Genomic DNA, 16,179 nt, shown 5'->3' with positions numbered 1-16,179 from the left:
TCAATGAGTTTATATAATTATTATATATTTTTATAATCAAAAATTTGAAAATGTGGATAAAAACAAATGTGGATGCAATCTGTTGAAATGACAAATGCAATGCATATGTCTTTGTTTTTTGCAAAAAAAGAAAAAAAATCTCAGGTTGCAAACATATGTGAACTGCTTAATAACTTAATAATAATAGAAATGTAATGTAAATTGTGTATAAAACTGCCCTACGGACCCGCCCTGAATCCTCAACCCCCCAATCCAAACACCCCCCCCCCTCCCACCACCACCCCAGTGGTCCCTAGAGAAATTTGCTTCTAGTAAAGTGGTCCTTGCTATCAAAAAGGTTGGGGACAACTGCCATAGAGGACCCCCACCCCTCCAGGTTTTGATAGATAGATAGATAGATAGATAGATAGATAGATAGATAGATAGATAGATAGATAGATAGATAGATAGATAGATAGATAGATAGATAGATAGATAGATAGATAGATAGATAGATACTTTATTAATCCCTAAGGGGAAATTCACCAGGGTATTGTACCTAATCCTCTCACTCTGACACCATTGTTCAGTGCATCATTTTGTCTACCTTAGATTTTTTTAGGCAAATCCCCCTGTTTAAGTTGTCATTGGGCTATCATTTTTTTTTAGGAATCTGGCAACCCTAATGCTCTCAGACAGACCATAAATCCGAGTTTCTAAGTCAGAAATTCTATGTGAACGTCCTACCACCATGAAGCTAGAAGTTGGACAATTTGGAAAGAAGAAATACTGTGTTGACATGCTCTTGGAATATTTGGAGCACCGAGTTTTGAAGTTTCAACTTCTCACTTCAGTGCATTCACATGGATTTCTGGTCTTACTATGTGGACAATGGTAAGGTCGCTGTTGATTTGTTACTTGTTCTGCAGAAAAAAAGCAATTAATGATTAATGACATTTTTTGTGGAAATAAAGAGCAGAATGAATATATTGAATATGTTTCAGAAAGCATTTGATGTGGTGCCACATGAGAGGTTGGGCATCAAACTTAAAGAAGTGGGAGTTCAGGGTGAAGTGAGTAGGTGGGTGCAGAATCGGCTTAGACACAGGAAGCAGAGGGTGATGGGGTGGGGATACTTATCAGAACTGGGTGATGGTAAGAGTGAAATCCAGCAGGAGTCAGTGTTGGGGCCATTGTTATTTCTCTCTATTATTAAAAAAAAATCTTGGAAGGAGACAAGACAGGATTTTCTCAGAGAGACACTTTCACATCCCATGAGATGAGACTTTGTGCCAAGAGATTTAACCTCACCCAGGGCCAGAAATAAAAGATAAAGAGTAGATGACAAAGTAGAACGTTGTAAAGAATTCAAAAATGTTGGCACGGTACACATCCAGAGCAGGTTAGAGATAATGGAAGTACGAAAAATCGAAAGTTCGCATTATTTCTCGGTGAAATAACAGAACCACAAAAAGAGATCGAATATATTGTTCGGATTTAAACTTTAAGTCGGAGACATGTAGATCGTCTAATTCGAGTTGCCATCAGGGAAAAAAAAAAAAAGTAGTGTTTCTTCCTAATGAAGAGGCGTATCCATGAGAATTAAAAGATTTGTTGTTTGGTGAAAGTGAAATCCCACAAGAGAAATCGTTTCTCATTTGTGTGAATGCTATTGTCAGACACATTTCTTGTAAAGAGAAAGAAATGATGTTCACTCATGGGCAGTGATACGTTACATTGTCACAATGTAATTCCAAGCACGGAATCAAAATTCAATGCGATATTGATGAAAAGGTAAAAACAAAAAGATCGAATATATGGACACAGGTGATATGACAGAAGTGCGCCGCGTGTGATACAGATCACGCGGCACAGCAACAGCAGCAACCCAGCAGCTGATCGAGCAAAGAGGAGGTAAAAATAAATATATATATTTGTTTCCCATTGTATCACCATTTAAGAGGGGGTTTCGGAGGAGCAACCGTGTCTTCTTGGGTTGCGTTCAACCCCCCCCTTCACAACGAGAGCGGCAGAGATGCGAAGTGGCTGGTGCTAGGGGGTTGGGTATGTTGTTGTGCGATTCGAGGAAGGGGAAAGCCCCCTAATTTAATATATAGAAATGGTTTGGATGGGGATATAAGTAACAAGCTGGTGTGAGGGACGGCCAGCATTCCAGTCCAGCCAGGACGTCCCTCAACTGAAAGAAGCAGACTTGGCAGGACACTACATCCCCTGGAATACTAGATGGCAGCTCCCCTGGATAGAAATGGATCCTCGGATGCCCGCAGGGCAGCATGGGACATGGAGTCCATATCCTCAGCCCTGTTGGGTGCCGTGGGTGCCGCCAGGGGGAGCTCACCAAGAACCAGGGGGATATTACCAGGACGTCAACCCGGAAGTGCTTCAGGGACACGAGGACGGAAACCCGCAGTACTTAGTAATAAAAGAAGATTGGTTGGTGACCCAGAGAACAAATACTTCCGGGTCAGAGACTTTAAAAGGACTCTGGGAAACCCCAGCAGATTGAGCCGGAGTTGGGTGGGAGTGAGACGGAGCTGCTAGGAGTTGGAGGATTGGATTGGTGTTATTATTGATTGAGTATTGTTTATTGAAGAATTGTGGAAGGTGCGGTGCTTTGGGGCACTTTATTGAAGACATATTAAAGATTATTCTTCTGTGCTTTTACAAGTGTGTTAAGGACGTCTGTCTGGGGGGTTCAATGGGGCAACAGCAACCCCTATCTATCACACTGGTTAAGTTTGCAGATGATACCGAGATAGGTGGATTAGCAGATAATTTGGAATACGTTATCAGGGGTGCCCAACTCCAGTCCTGGAGGGCCACAGTGGCTGCAGGTTTTCATTCTAACCCTTTTCCTAATTAGTGATCTGTTTTTGCTGCTAATTAACTTCTTTTGAATTAATATCACCTATGTCCATCTATTCGATCTCCATTCCTCGCTTTGTCCTGCTTTTTTTTTCAGTGACACCTGGTCCGTGATGATTATTTTCCCTTTTTTCTGTAATAATTTCCGTTTGTTTGTGCTAGTGCGATCTTTCCTTTCTTTTTTTTGATACTTTCTAATTTTTTTGAGCCTTTCAAATTCCACTGCTTTCATAATCTCTAACTTGCTCTGCATGTGTATAGTGGCAATGTTTTTGAACATCTTTATGAAGTTCTACTTTGTCTTTTACTCTTTATCTTTTAATTCTGAGCCCGATTGGAAGTGCCTTTTTTTTCAATTGCGCTTGTTCCGGGCTGATTATTACTTTCCTTATTTTCTGAATTTGCACCTAGATTATTCTTTTTCTTTTTTGCATTATCTTCTCTCCAACACTTTTGAGTCTCTTTTTTCCATGCTGCTCTTTCTTCTTCGCTTAGTCGTCGACGTTTCATCTATAACGTATTGTCCTTATATGCTTTATATGTGCTGAGAGCCCTGGATCTGTGTGTGCTCAAATCCTTTACACGACTGAGTGTTTTGCTGCCCGTGGTCTTATTTGATATTGGTTATAAGTAGGACGTGTCTTGCAAGAATCTAATGTTCTACGTCCCCGCAAGATGGTCCTGAGTCAATCTCTTGGCATTAAGTCTCATGTTTAAGGTCCCCGCGAGACGCTCCGTGGCCAATCTCTTTAGTCTCATGGGTCTTTTAAGTGTCTTCCGTGATCTTCATATATATACAATATACAAAATTTCAAAATAGGACAAACCAAAGCTGTGTCTAAGCCTCCTTGACTTAGTCAGGATGAGTTATTGTCACACTATTGTCACACTACATGGGGCCAGAAGCAATGCCTGGTGGGCCGCAGACCCTGGTCTAGTCATGGGACGGCTGTTTCATGAAATAAATTTTATGTACTGGTTACTGTTTGACATTAAAATTAATTTTCTAAACTACTAAACATTATCTGTCCGGTATTGCAATTTATATAGTCCTGTATATAATATACCGTATTATGTCATCAAGTTGTTTTAGTTGTCAGTACACAACTTTGCAGCAAACAATTTGGTCAAAACTGCTGATTTCTGTTTCGATAACGCTACATTTCTGTTAGCATATACATTCTTGCAATTCATTTTATCTCACATTTAGTATTTAAATTCTTCAGTACTAATAATTAGTTTAGATTATGTATTATGCATTTTATTGTTCTCTGGTCATCGGCGTGAACTATAATTAGAGATTTTCAGCTGCAATTATTACTATGATGAAATAAAGTTATAAAGCACAGGATATGAATTTTTCATATTAGGATGGAACATTTATAGTTAATCCATCCATCCATTGATTATCCAACCCGCTATATCCTAACTGCAGGGTCATGGGGGTCTGCTGGAGCCAATCCCAGCCAACACAGTGCTCAAGGCAGGAAACAAACCCCGGGCAGGGCACCAGCCCACCGCAGGGAACACACACACACCAAGCACACACTAGGGACAATTTAGGATCACCAAAGCACCTAACCTGCATGGCTTTGGACTTTGGGAGGAAATCAGAGTACCTGAAAGAAACCCACGCAGACACGGGGAGGACATGCAAACTCCATGCAGGGAGGACCTGGGAAGTGAACCCGGGTCTCCTAACTGCAAGGCAGCAGTGCTACCCACTGCGCTACTGTGCCGTGCTCACCATTTAATATCATATCTATAAAGTTTTGTAATTACAAAAGAACTCATGCCAACAAGGGAGCTAATGCCCCCTGCAGTATACAACATATAAATGGCCGCTCTATTTCCAACAGTGTGGCACAAATGGTGACTGCTGAACCAACGTGTAGGTGAACTAATCTGTTACACTGCCGGTCAAAATTCGCATCACATATTGCATGTCCAACGGGGAAAAATATAAAGTGGCCTCACGAAGTCCAATGTTTTCCTAAAAGCAAAAGCGGAGCTTCACCGTGTGCTCGTGTCACAAACAGGCAGACACAGACAGCGCCTATTTGATTGTACGTTATGTTTTCCGAATACAAATAAATGGCAAAACATTCGTACGAAATAAATATTTGTAAAAATCCACTATTTGTGCTTATCCGAATACCGTATTCAGATTCGGCTCCACCAATCCATTACAGGGCAAGGCAAAACATTTAATCTGGACCTAAACCAGATCCAGAATGTCACATAAAACTGAACTCGCTCACATTCAAGTTCTTGACTTGCAAATACGTTACGTTAAGCTCACCGTTCTTAGAAAAATGAGCTTGTTCAGTGAACGCGCTCTTTTGAATGAGTTCATGCACAACACTGATGACTTACAAACATCTAAGATACGATTGGTTGCATGTCTTTTGTTTTTCCAATCGTAGTACAGGCAGATTTGAAGTGACTTGCTCAGAGTTAGATGGTGTCAGCAGTGGGATTGAAACACATCACTTCATGGCTTGAAGTCCAGTGTCACACGGCCTGCCTTTTTTTTCCAGAATGACTATGGTCTAATTGGAGCACAGCAATGTAAATTAGACCAACTAATCGTATTATTCAGTTTTTTAATCTTAATAAAGTGTTTCATTATCACAACTAACCATTCGTACATTTCACCGTCTATTACTGAGCTCCTACTGTGAATACTTTCAAATTGCAAAAAAAAGCCAAGCAACTACTTTGAAACTCTGAGCCCCTTGTGCGACTTGTTGCTGAATGTCCAGAAGAGACACTTGGGAGACTAGTGTGTTATTTTGTCCACAGGAGAAAAATCTGAGAAGCACGAGACTTTTGTTTCTTCCTGGTCTCATCGTTGTCAAGGAGAAACCAAAAAGAGATTAAGGAGATCCCGTTTTTAATTTTTCCTTCCTATCGGATGGCCATAGCAGTATTTATTTTTTGAAGTCTGAAGAACCTCCTGCAGTCTAAGGTGGCTACACCAAATAAATGGCATGTGTAATAAAAAAAGCACACACAAGTATAAAGGTTTGTGGTTTTTAGGCCCCATAGACTGTAAAGCAAATCAGAGTACGTCAGTGTTTTCTTCCCAGTACAACAGACAAAACAAAATAAGGCAGGTCGGACAATTTATAACGGAGGACAGCAAGTGATGAAGTGATGGGGAAAGTCGTGATGGTGGATGGGAAAGTGATGTCATCACGCCGGTTGTGGACGGGTGTTGTAAGGAGTGGGTACATTGCGGCGTCCTTTCGTTAATTTGCTAGTGAATTGTATTAGGACAAATAATGGGTGACGTGGAGAAAGGAAAGAAGGTCTTTGTCCAGAAGTGTGCCCAGTGCCATACTGTTGAGAAAAATGGAAAGCACAAGGTTGGTCCAAACCTGTATGGCCTGTTTGGGAGGAAGTCGGGGCAGGCTGAGGGCTTCTCTTACACCGATGCAAACAAAACTAAAGGAATTGTCTGGAGTGACGATACTCTCGTGGAATACTTGGAGAATCCCAAAAAATATATTCCTGGAACAAAAATGATTTTTGCTGGCATCAAGAAGAAGACTGAACGTGCTGATTTAATTGCATATTTGAAAAAGGCAACGTCTGAATAGAATATCCTGTAGTTTGGCGTCTATGCTGCTTTAATGTGGTATCTGTTTCTTAGTCTTGTGGTGAATTGGATTTTTAAATTATACCAGCCTTGTATGTCCTGGTTCTAAATGCAATATTTTTGGCATGTTCATGTGCCATGTATGCAGTCAGAGCCTTAAATAAATAATGATTTTTATCTGCTAAGTCCTGGTTCTCTTCACGTTTTTAATTAATTACAGTGGCTCCCTTCTGGCTTCTTTCAGAAATGTGACAAAATGCCACAAAGGGCTTCATGTTTGTCACTCATATTTAAGCACTTGGAGCTACTTTTTGTATGAAAATAGTGTTATATAAATAAATGTTGTTGTTGTTGTATCATTGAGGGACCAGAGGTTAGAAAGGTCCCCGGAAGTGGGTGGTACTTCTGAAGGAACAAGAAAAGAGAGGTTAGTACCCCGCCATTGTCCCCTGGCACGGCTTGTCGTGGCTCCCGTCGGGTCCTTAAGCCGCTCCCCATGCGCTTGTGCGTGACACATGTTAATAATCACCTACACGGTTTCTCCATGATGTACCAGTAGAGACGGCATCTACACAGGCATCAGTGCTGGACTGGCATTTTTTGTTCGTTTCAGAGCTCTGATCAATTACGGACCACCTAGATCTTGTTCTGTAATGCACCAGGATCTTCCACCATAAATAACTCCACTCAATGATTATTTAAACCTCTTGATCAATATCTGTAATATTATCCCACTGATAGGACTGGAATTTATGGAGATGCGTAGAGCAGTATTTGTGCTCCCCAAGGCTCCCTATTTTGAACCAATAATTCACCCTGCTGACTGGTTCAGCAACAGATTAAAAAGTGATTAGAAGTGGTAAAAAAATAAATGCTTCAATCAGTCATTCTATCAATATATTAGTTAGTCAATGTGCCGATAGAGAGCAGTGTGTCCGCACAAAGCAGATGTCACTCTGTGTCGATAATGAGGCCGCTCAATCTCGGTTTTAAACAACTCTTGATGGCGGCCGTGAATAATGTAGGAGCTCAATCCATGAAACTGTAATGGCTTCATTATAGCAGCCTTTTCTTTTTCTTAATATAGAGCGTTTCTTTCATGTGAAGATACTGGACGTTTAATCATCCCGGTAGAGGAGCATCACCCTCACTTCACAACTTGGCTAGTGGCCTCAAAGCCTCATATTTGTGTTGCTAAATAAACATTTCCTTATGAGTGTTGTGTGTATTGGATAGGGCAGTGGAGAGGGTGGCTGCCTCGCACCTTTAGAAGAGTAAACGCAAATCCTGATCCCGTTTCCATAGGAAAATGATCTTCGGTGGCTTGTGACACTTTAAAGAGATTTTCATTTATGTTTCATTTAAGGATCAACTTTGTCACAGATGTTTCCACCAAAATTCCATAGGAGAGGTAGCTTTACAATACAACACAATTGAATTTATTTTTGTAAAGCCCAAAATCATACAATGAGCTTTAACAGACCCTGCCTCTTGACAGCCCCCCCCCACCAGCCTTGACTCTCTAAGAAGACAAGGAAAAACTCCCAAAAAAAAAACTTGTAGGGAAAAAACAGAAGAAACCTTCGGAAAGGCAGTTCAGAGAGAGTCCACTTTCCAGGTAGGCTGGGCGTGCAGTGGGTGTCAAAAAAGTGGGTGTGAATTTCCCCTTGGGATTTGTGAATTTCCCCTTGGGATTAATAAAGTATCTATCTATTGTGGGGTTCAGCCCGGACACAGACAGGTAGGCATGTCGGTTTCACCACACACACGTTTATTATACAGTATATACAATACTGAAGTGCACAATCCCAGTGCCTCAGCACCAAACACCCCTTAAGTCCTTGGCCACACTCACAATGCCTGGTCTGCCTCCACTCCTCTCCACCAAGCTTCGTCTTCTTCCTCCCGACTCTTGCCCTTTGACTGAAGGGAGGCGGCACCTTTTATTCACCCCGGAAGGACTCTAGGTGCATTCTGAGGGCTTCTGTAGCCACACCCCTGTGTGGCGGAAGCTCTGTCGGCGTATCCAGAAGTCCTCCGGGTGTCCCCAATACTCTTCCCCCTAGCACTTCCGGGTGTGGCGGAAGTACTGAGGTCCAGGGCTCCCAAGGCATCGGGGCGCCCCCTTGCAGTGACCACAGGCCCCTACAGGGTTGAGTTTCCAAGTTCTGTACTCGTGGTCCCCAAAGCAACCAGGGAGGATGCCCCCTTGTGTCCTGGAGGAGGCACAAACCCTCCTCCGCTCCTCCTGGGCATCTTGGCCGGGCATGAACCCCCACCGGGTACCACACTATCTATCTATCTATCTATCTATCTATCTATCTATCTATCTATCTATCTATCTATCTATCTATCTATCTATCTATCTATCTATCTATCAACCCGCTGAATCCGAACACAGGGTCACGGGGGTCTGCTGGAGCCAATCCCAGCCAACACAGGGCACAAGGCAGGAACCAATCCCGGGCAGGGTGCCAACCCACCACAGTCGATCTATCTATCTATCTATCTATCTATCTATCTATCTATCTATCTATCTATCTATCTATCTATCTATCTATCTATCTATCTATCTATCTATCTATCTATCTATCTATCTATCTATCTATCTATCTATCTATCTATCTAAAAGAAGGGGGTCAATACAACACAATACACAGAACAGAAAAAATCCTCAATACAGTATAAAAATAAAAATATTACAAGTATGGAGCAGAATTTAACAGGAGATGATATCCCATGATATGATTTGGATTTGTTTAGAGTCCTGGAGACCTCGGCCATCAAACTGCCTCCCCCTGTTGGCCATTCCACAGCTGAAACGGTGCTGGGCCAGCCAGTCCGATGAAAGGACCCCTCTTTCCCACAATTCCTGCGATCCTCCATCAGAGATGTCTTTGGCAGGCAAACATACTTGGCAGGTGGGCCACATTTGAGTACCGAGAAGAGAAACAGAATAGCTGAGGGTTAGTAACAAATTCTAACTATCATGTTACTTATGTTTTAGTGCTAATGACAAACAGTCTGTACAGTTAATCAGCAGCTCTAGTCAGGGTGTGCTAAACTGAAGTAGTGAGTCTTCAGCCTGAGAGTGAAGGGGAATCTCTTATAGTAGCAGGGAGACCACTCTACAGTTTAGGGGCCCTGTAACTAAAAGCTCGACCTCCCACTGTTATTTTTTTAATCTTTAGAATCATTGAGATCTTAATGTGCGCTTTAGACAAAAAGGGAGATGTGAGATACAACTGAGGTAAAAGGAGTCAAAATTGAGAACTTGGTTTAAAAAGCATGTGCTATTTTGTAATGTTGTTGTAATCTCTTTCAAAACTTCACATTGTTCACTTATTGTTGGACTGATGCCTTTATCCCAGGTGACTTACAACATCTGTGATATGATTGGTTACATTTCTTTTGTTTTTCTAACTGTAGCACAGGCAGATGAAGTGACGTGCTCAGAGTTAAATGGTGTCAGATGTGGGATTGAAACACATCACCTAACACATAAGTCCAATGTCCCACTGCCTGCCTTTTTTCCAGAATGAGTGTGTTTCATTTGAGAATCAGCTTGGTCACAGATGTTTCACCTAAAATTCTTTAGAAGAAATAGCTTCAGACATAAAGGACACGTGAGATACAACTGAGGTAAAAGTAGTCAAAATTGAGAATTTGGTTTGAAAAGCGTGTGAGATTTTGTAATGTTGTTGTAATCTCTTTCAAGACTTCATATTTTTGACTCATTATTGGTCTGATGCCTTTATCTATGGTGACTTACAACATCTGAGAGATGATTGGTTGCATGTATTTTGTTTTTCAAATTGGAGCACAGGCAGGTGAAGTGATTTGCTCAGAGTTAGTTGGTGTTAGCAGTGGGATTAAAACACATAAATTCAGGGCCTGAAGTCCAATGTCATATTGCCAGTGTAATAGAAACACAGGACAATGAAAATATTTTGAGACACCTTGTGGCCAACCCCATCTTAGATATAAACGTCTAGGCGTGGAAGTGTGTGTGTATGTCTGTCCGGCCTGGAAGTGCGAGGCTACAGCATGAAGCTCAAAGAAAGCAATTCTGTCGCCAAAGTGAAACCGCCGAGAAAAAAGACACTCACCTAGTCGCTAACACACAAGCGAGGTGAGCAAGTCAGCGAAACAAAACCTCCGAGGAGAGAGAAACTCACTTAGTCGCTGATACACAACGGAGGTGAGCATGTCAGCAAAACGAAACCGCCAAGGAAAGAGAAATTCACTTAGTTGCTAATACACAAGTGAGGCAAGCGCATCAGCAAAACGAAACCTCCAAGGAGAGAGAAACTCGCTTAGCTGCTGATAAACAACAGAGTCAAGCACATCGGCAAAACGAGACTGCCATGGAAAGAGAAACTCGCCTAGTGGCTAATACACAAGCTAGGTGAGCGCGTCGGTGAAACAAAACCTCCAAGGAGAGAGAAACTCGCTTAGTCGCTGATAAACAACGGAGGTGAGCATGTCAGCAAAACGAAACCGCCAAGGAAAGAGAAATTCACCTAGCTGCTAATACACAAGTGAGGCAAGCACATCGGCAAAACGAAACCTCAGAGGACAGAGAAACTCGCTTAGCTGCTGATAAACAACGGAGGCGAGTATATCGGCAAAACGAGACTGCCGAGGAAAGAGAAACTCGCTTAGCCGCTAATACACAAGTGAGGTGAGCACATCGGCGAAACAAAACCTCAGAGGAGAGAGAAACTTGATTAGCTGCTGATAGACAACGGCGGTGAGCACGTCGGCAAAACGAGACGCTGAGGAAACAGAAACTCGCTTAGCCACTAATGCACAACCGATGCGACGATTGATTGATTGAAGTGCCAGAATCCATGCTTTCAAAGAGCCTGGGCTTTTTACAGAATGGGCTTACACAGTTAGTTTATTATAAAGTTGAATTAGAAAAAAAAAAGTGTGTTAAATACGCAAAACGTATTTCTTCTTAGACCAGAGTCCTATTCCGACTGTCAAAGATGGCGGTTCTTCTGGTCGTATGGCTGCCGGGCAGAAAGAGGCTGGTTCAGGTGGGTGCACACTAGAAATGATGTCATTGTAGGAGAGCTGTCAGACTTCAGGTCTGCAGAGGGAGAAAGACAAAGAATATTATCACACAGCGCCACCCTGAGGATTGGTGGAGAATTACAATCACCTGAGCCCTTTAACTGTCTCCCATGCACAAGTATGTGACACTTACCTTATCTTCCAGAATGAGTGTAAGCAATATAAATTAGAAAAACTAATTCTATTATTAAGAAGGAAGGACTAAAGCTTTTAATCATAGTAATGTGTTTTATTACCACAAACAGCTGTTCATACATTTCACCATACCGTATATACTCGTGTTTAAGTTCTCCCGCGGATAAGTCGGGACTTGATTTTACTGTATAATTTCCAGTATTTTAAAATGTTGGTCATAAAAGTCAAATGCGGAAAACTCACGCTACTGGTCCAAGAGATTATGATATGCTAACGCCCACCTGAGAGGTAACCACGGAGCACACAGACTTTCTTTTATGCATTGTGCCTACATGACCACACGGTATTACCTGAACTATTCCAAAGCGACGTTTGAACTGTTTTGTGTTTTTTGTATCTCACACCCTCATACATTTTGCTCGAGATTTGGAAAACATGAATTTAAACGATTTTGGTGTAAGGCTGCAACAGAGCCAAGTGTGAAAAAAGTGAAGGGGTCTGGCTGCTTTCTGAATTCACTGTCACATAACCCTTAGACGGTCATCCCAAATAGGAAGGACATGCCAGCTGAGTGCCTCTCCTTCAGCGATGTCCACAAAGGCTGTGTGCTGAGTTGGAGGCTGGGTGGGGGATTTTTAATCCTACTTATTGTATGCAAACAAAAGCAAATTAAATAAAGAACTGAATCAATTTAATGCTTGTCTGATCTGATAATAATGAATTATAGGCAACATCTGTCAATTTTAAAGGTTTTTGGTGCCTTTGTCGGTGCCTGCGTTTCAGATGCTCCCTCAACCATTTTAATGTGAGTGTGACAGCTTTTTTCATACAACACTTTGTCATCTGTGATTCTAATTGTCAAAAGCCCTAAACTCTAAAGTGGATACGCTTATTTAAATGGTGAAGGCAGGCATGATATGGAATGTGCCAGGACTTAATTGGGCTCACCTGCCTGTAGATGCCATACACACCAAAGCCCTGATGGGCACTTGGGCTCCTTTAGCTCGTTCTCATGGTCATTTCCTTCCACATTACACTTCTCAAGCCCACTTGTCCAATTCAGGGTTGGTCGGCCTGGCCACGTTAGAACAATCTGGATGAGAGCAGGCCATTCAGCCCAAACAAAGCTCGCAAGGCCTATTCACTTAATTCTTCTAAAAAATCATCAAGTTCTTTTTTTTTAAAATTTTATTGAATTTATTAACATCAAATAACACTCCATACACATAACTCAAGTTTTATAAAAAGAAAAAGAAAAAAGAAAAAGAAACAAATCAACTCCACCCTGAGAAAGAGAGCTAAGCCAGCAGTGTAACACTTTATGCTAGTAAAGATAAGTGAATAGATAAAATTATATATATTGTCACACACATGCACATGGGAGGCAGCTAAAGGGCTTGACTGAAGGCAGTTCTGAGGCATGCTGGGATGTGGCAGAGTGCACTGACTCTTTTTCTCCTTTGCCTGCAGACCATTCGCGAGAGATTCCACCTGGCTCTCTTGACGTCACTTCCGGGACCGAACCAATGGAAAGGGGACCTTACCGGCTCCGGCCCCTGTGATGTCACGTCCGGGCTCGAACCAATGGTTGAAGAACATGGGCCCGATCCTTATGACCTCACTTCCTGTCTTCCCCTTTAAAAGCCTGCCCCTTTTCCCTATTCCCTCAGTCTTGTTTTGGACTCTGTTGTGAGCACATCAGTGCTATATTGCGAAAGAAAGCAGCCTGGAGAACAAATTATACGGGTGGCTGCCCCAAACCTTTATGTGACTATGTCTCATTTTTGTGACAATATATATATATTTAAAAAAAAAAAACACGCTTATATTAAGTTAAAAAGTGCACTAAAAAGAAAAAAATAAGTCTCTCATACATCACTCATAAAATAAAAGCGTGGGCAATTTTTTTGAATGTTGATTGATGAAAAGCGTTCACGCTTTTATTTTATGAGTGATGTATGAGAGACATTTAAAAGCCTGTACAGCAGCTGTCTTTGTCATCTACTCTTTGTCTTTTACTTCCTGCCCCAGGGGTGGTTAAATCTCTTGGCACAAAGTCTCGTCTCACAGAATGTGAGTTCTTGAAATGTTTAAGTTTATAATTTAAAAACGGAATAAGAATCTGAAAATCTAACAACATCACATTAAAGTTCGATAAATTCTGAAAAGAATGATAACAAACATATACATTTTAAAATAAGCCGATTTAAAGCGGGACAAAAAACGTGGCATAAAAACGTGACATAAAATCGTTGCACTTTTAGGCTTAGGATTTTATATACAGTGGAACCTCGGTTTGCGAGTAACTTGGCTTACGAGTGTTTTGCAAGACGAGCAAAAATTTTTAATAAATTTTGACTTGATAAACGAGCGAGGTCTTACAGTACGAGTTGTATGTATACGCTTTGTCTGCTGAGCGTCATGTGATCACAACTGAGCTGATGGTTCTTCTCTCTGTCTCGCTGCGGGATTGTGGGCAATCATCTCCTATTCTCTGTCTGAGTCGGCGTGCCTCACTCATATAGTCAACATCCGTACGAGCGTATACTGTTTACTGCAGCATTAGCATTGTGACTGTGTGTGCGCGCACGTGTGTGTGTATATGTGTGTGTGTGTGCGCGTGCGCGTGTGTGCTGTGACGTGCGAGTCCCCGTCTTGCACCCTAAAACACGAAGCGGAGTCTCAGTACTTTAGCAACACCAGCTTTATTCAGCTTGAAACAGCAACAGCGCGGTTATTTATTGTAGCGGGATCTGCCGCTCTCCTATACACAGACACAGCAGTCAGGCAGGGCCCTGCGCATTTATCACGTATCACCCATCGACGGCAGGTGCTTATAACATGTCCGCGATCTTTTCGGATTCGCTTTTACGGTGAACTGCTACAGCACTGGGAGACTGTGATTGCTTTGGGACGCTCTTCCGTGTGTCGTCCCGTTGGGTGGAATCCCACAAGAGTTTAGAAACTCACTCACACCAGCCGTGATTCTTTTCAAAGGTAAAGTGCAGGTTAATTTGTTTTATGTATTTTTACTTTATATTTTGTATTAATCATTTTTATATGAATAGTTTTGAGTTGTGGAACAAATCATCTGAGTTTCCATTATTTCTTATGGGGAAATTCACTTTGATATACGAGTGCTTTGGACTGCGAGCATGTTTCCGGAACGAATTATGCTCGCAAACCGAGGTTCCCACTGTATAGAGAGTAGATTTAACAGTTTTGTAAAGAAAAAAAATATCAAATAAACTACCCTGATGCTCCCTATAGGTCACCATTTCAACTTTCTCAGAAATAGAGGGTGTTTCATTAAGTATGCAGTTTTTAAAAATGCAATAAATCAGCCAAAATCGAAGCAAAATTCAAAATTTTTATTTAATTTCATTCAACATATACTTCGATTTAATAATGAAAAATGATATCAAACATATGTCCACCTCCACTTTCTCTGCAGGCAGTCATCCGATCGTTGAAATTAACGCTAACTCTTTCGCAGTACGTCCCTGTCGAATTTCCCTCTTCAGTTCAGCAGTTGTTTGAGGTTTGTTCAAGTAAACTTGTGAGTTCACATATCCCCATAAAAAGAAGTCACAAGGTGTGAGGTCACATGATGTCGGAGGCCATTTTTGGTCACTGCCGTGAAGCGAGATCAGACGCTCAGGGAACTTTTCACAAATAAAGGTGATTGTCTCTCGGGATGTATGGCAGGTAGCCCCGTCCTGCTGAAACCATGTTTCATCAATTCCATTTCTTCCAGAGCAGGCCACAAAAAGTTAACGATCATGTCCCGATAACGGTTGCCATTTATAGTAACTGAATTTCCATCATCATCTTCAAAAAGGAAGGGGCCAATCACGCCTCCTGCCCAAAAACCACACCAAAATGTGGCTCGTAGGGGATGTATTTCGTTCTCTTGGGTTTTCGTCGCCCCAAATGTGGCAATTATGTTTGTTGACATACCCCAAGAAATGGAAATGTGATTATTCTTTTTGAAAAATTGTCGTCCTCATGTTCCAAAATCCAATCGGTGAATCTTCGCCGTTTTGCATGATCTGCTGGTTTCAGCTCTTGTGTCAACTGAATCTTGTAGGGGTGCATATGAAGATCTTTTTCAGTATTCGATACACTGAAGATGGTGACATACCCAGCTGTTGTGAACGACGGCCAAGCGACTTCACGGGGCTCATATTCACACTGTCTTGCACTACCGCAATGTTTTGTTGCGTTCGAACATTACAGTTTCAACCGGGCGATTTTTTGGTTGCAACTGACCCAGATTCTTCGAATTTCTGTACCACCCTTGAAACTGTTGTTGCAGTAGGGGCATTGTCATGCAAAGATCGTGGACAGTCTCTGCGTAGCACAATCCCGTTTTTGTAATGAGTTTTCACAATAAGAATGCGTTGCTCGATACTGAACCGTTCCATGGCTACTAAATGGAAAAACGACAAATGTTCTCCTAATTGGAGTGATAATAGATAACGAAAATGATA

The 16,179-nt window shown here is 41.8% G+C and overlaps 1 protein-coding gene across 1 annotated transcript; it reads left to right on the top strand.

Annotated features, from left to right (window-relative positions):
* Nucleotides 1–6,066: 6,066 nt before the first annotated feature.
* LOC114655093 (cytochrome c, somatic) lies at nucleotides 6,067–6,654 on the top strand. Its single transcript, XM_028805983.2, has one exon. The coding sequence runs from the start codon at nucleotides 6,153–6,155 to the stop codon at nucleotides 6,468–6,470; it is 318 nt and encodes a 105-aa protein (XP_028661816.1). The 5' UTR covers nucleotides 6,067–6,152; the 3' UTR covers nucleotides 6,471–6,654.
* Nucleotides 6,655–16,179: the final 9,525 nt, after the last annotated feature.

This window comes from Erpetoichthys calabaricus, chromosome 7 (assembly GCF_900747795.2).
Source record: "Erpetoichthys calabaricus chromosome 7, fErpCal1.3, whole genome shotgun sequence".
Taxonomy (NCBI): domain Eukaryota; kingdom Metazoa; phylum Chordata; class Cladistia; order Polypteriformes; family Polypteridae; genus Erpetoichthys; species Erpetoichthys calabaricus.
Note: the sequence above shows the minus strand (reverse complement) of the source record. Positions and strands in the feature narration are given on the sequence as shown.

Excerpts from the sequence above, each read along its gene's own strand:
- LOC114655093 (XM_028805983.2), top strand. The coding sequence starts at position 6,153 with ATGGGTGACGTGGAGAAAGGAAAGAAGGTCTTTGTCCAGAAGTGTGCC.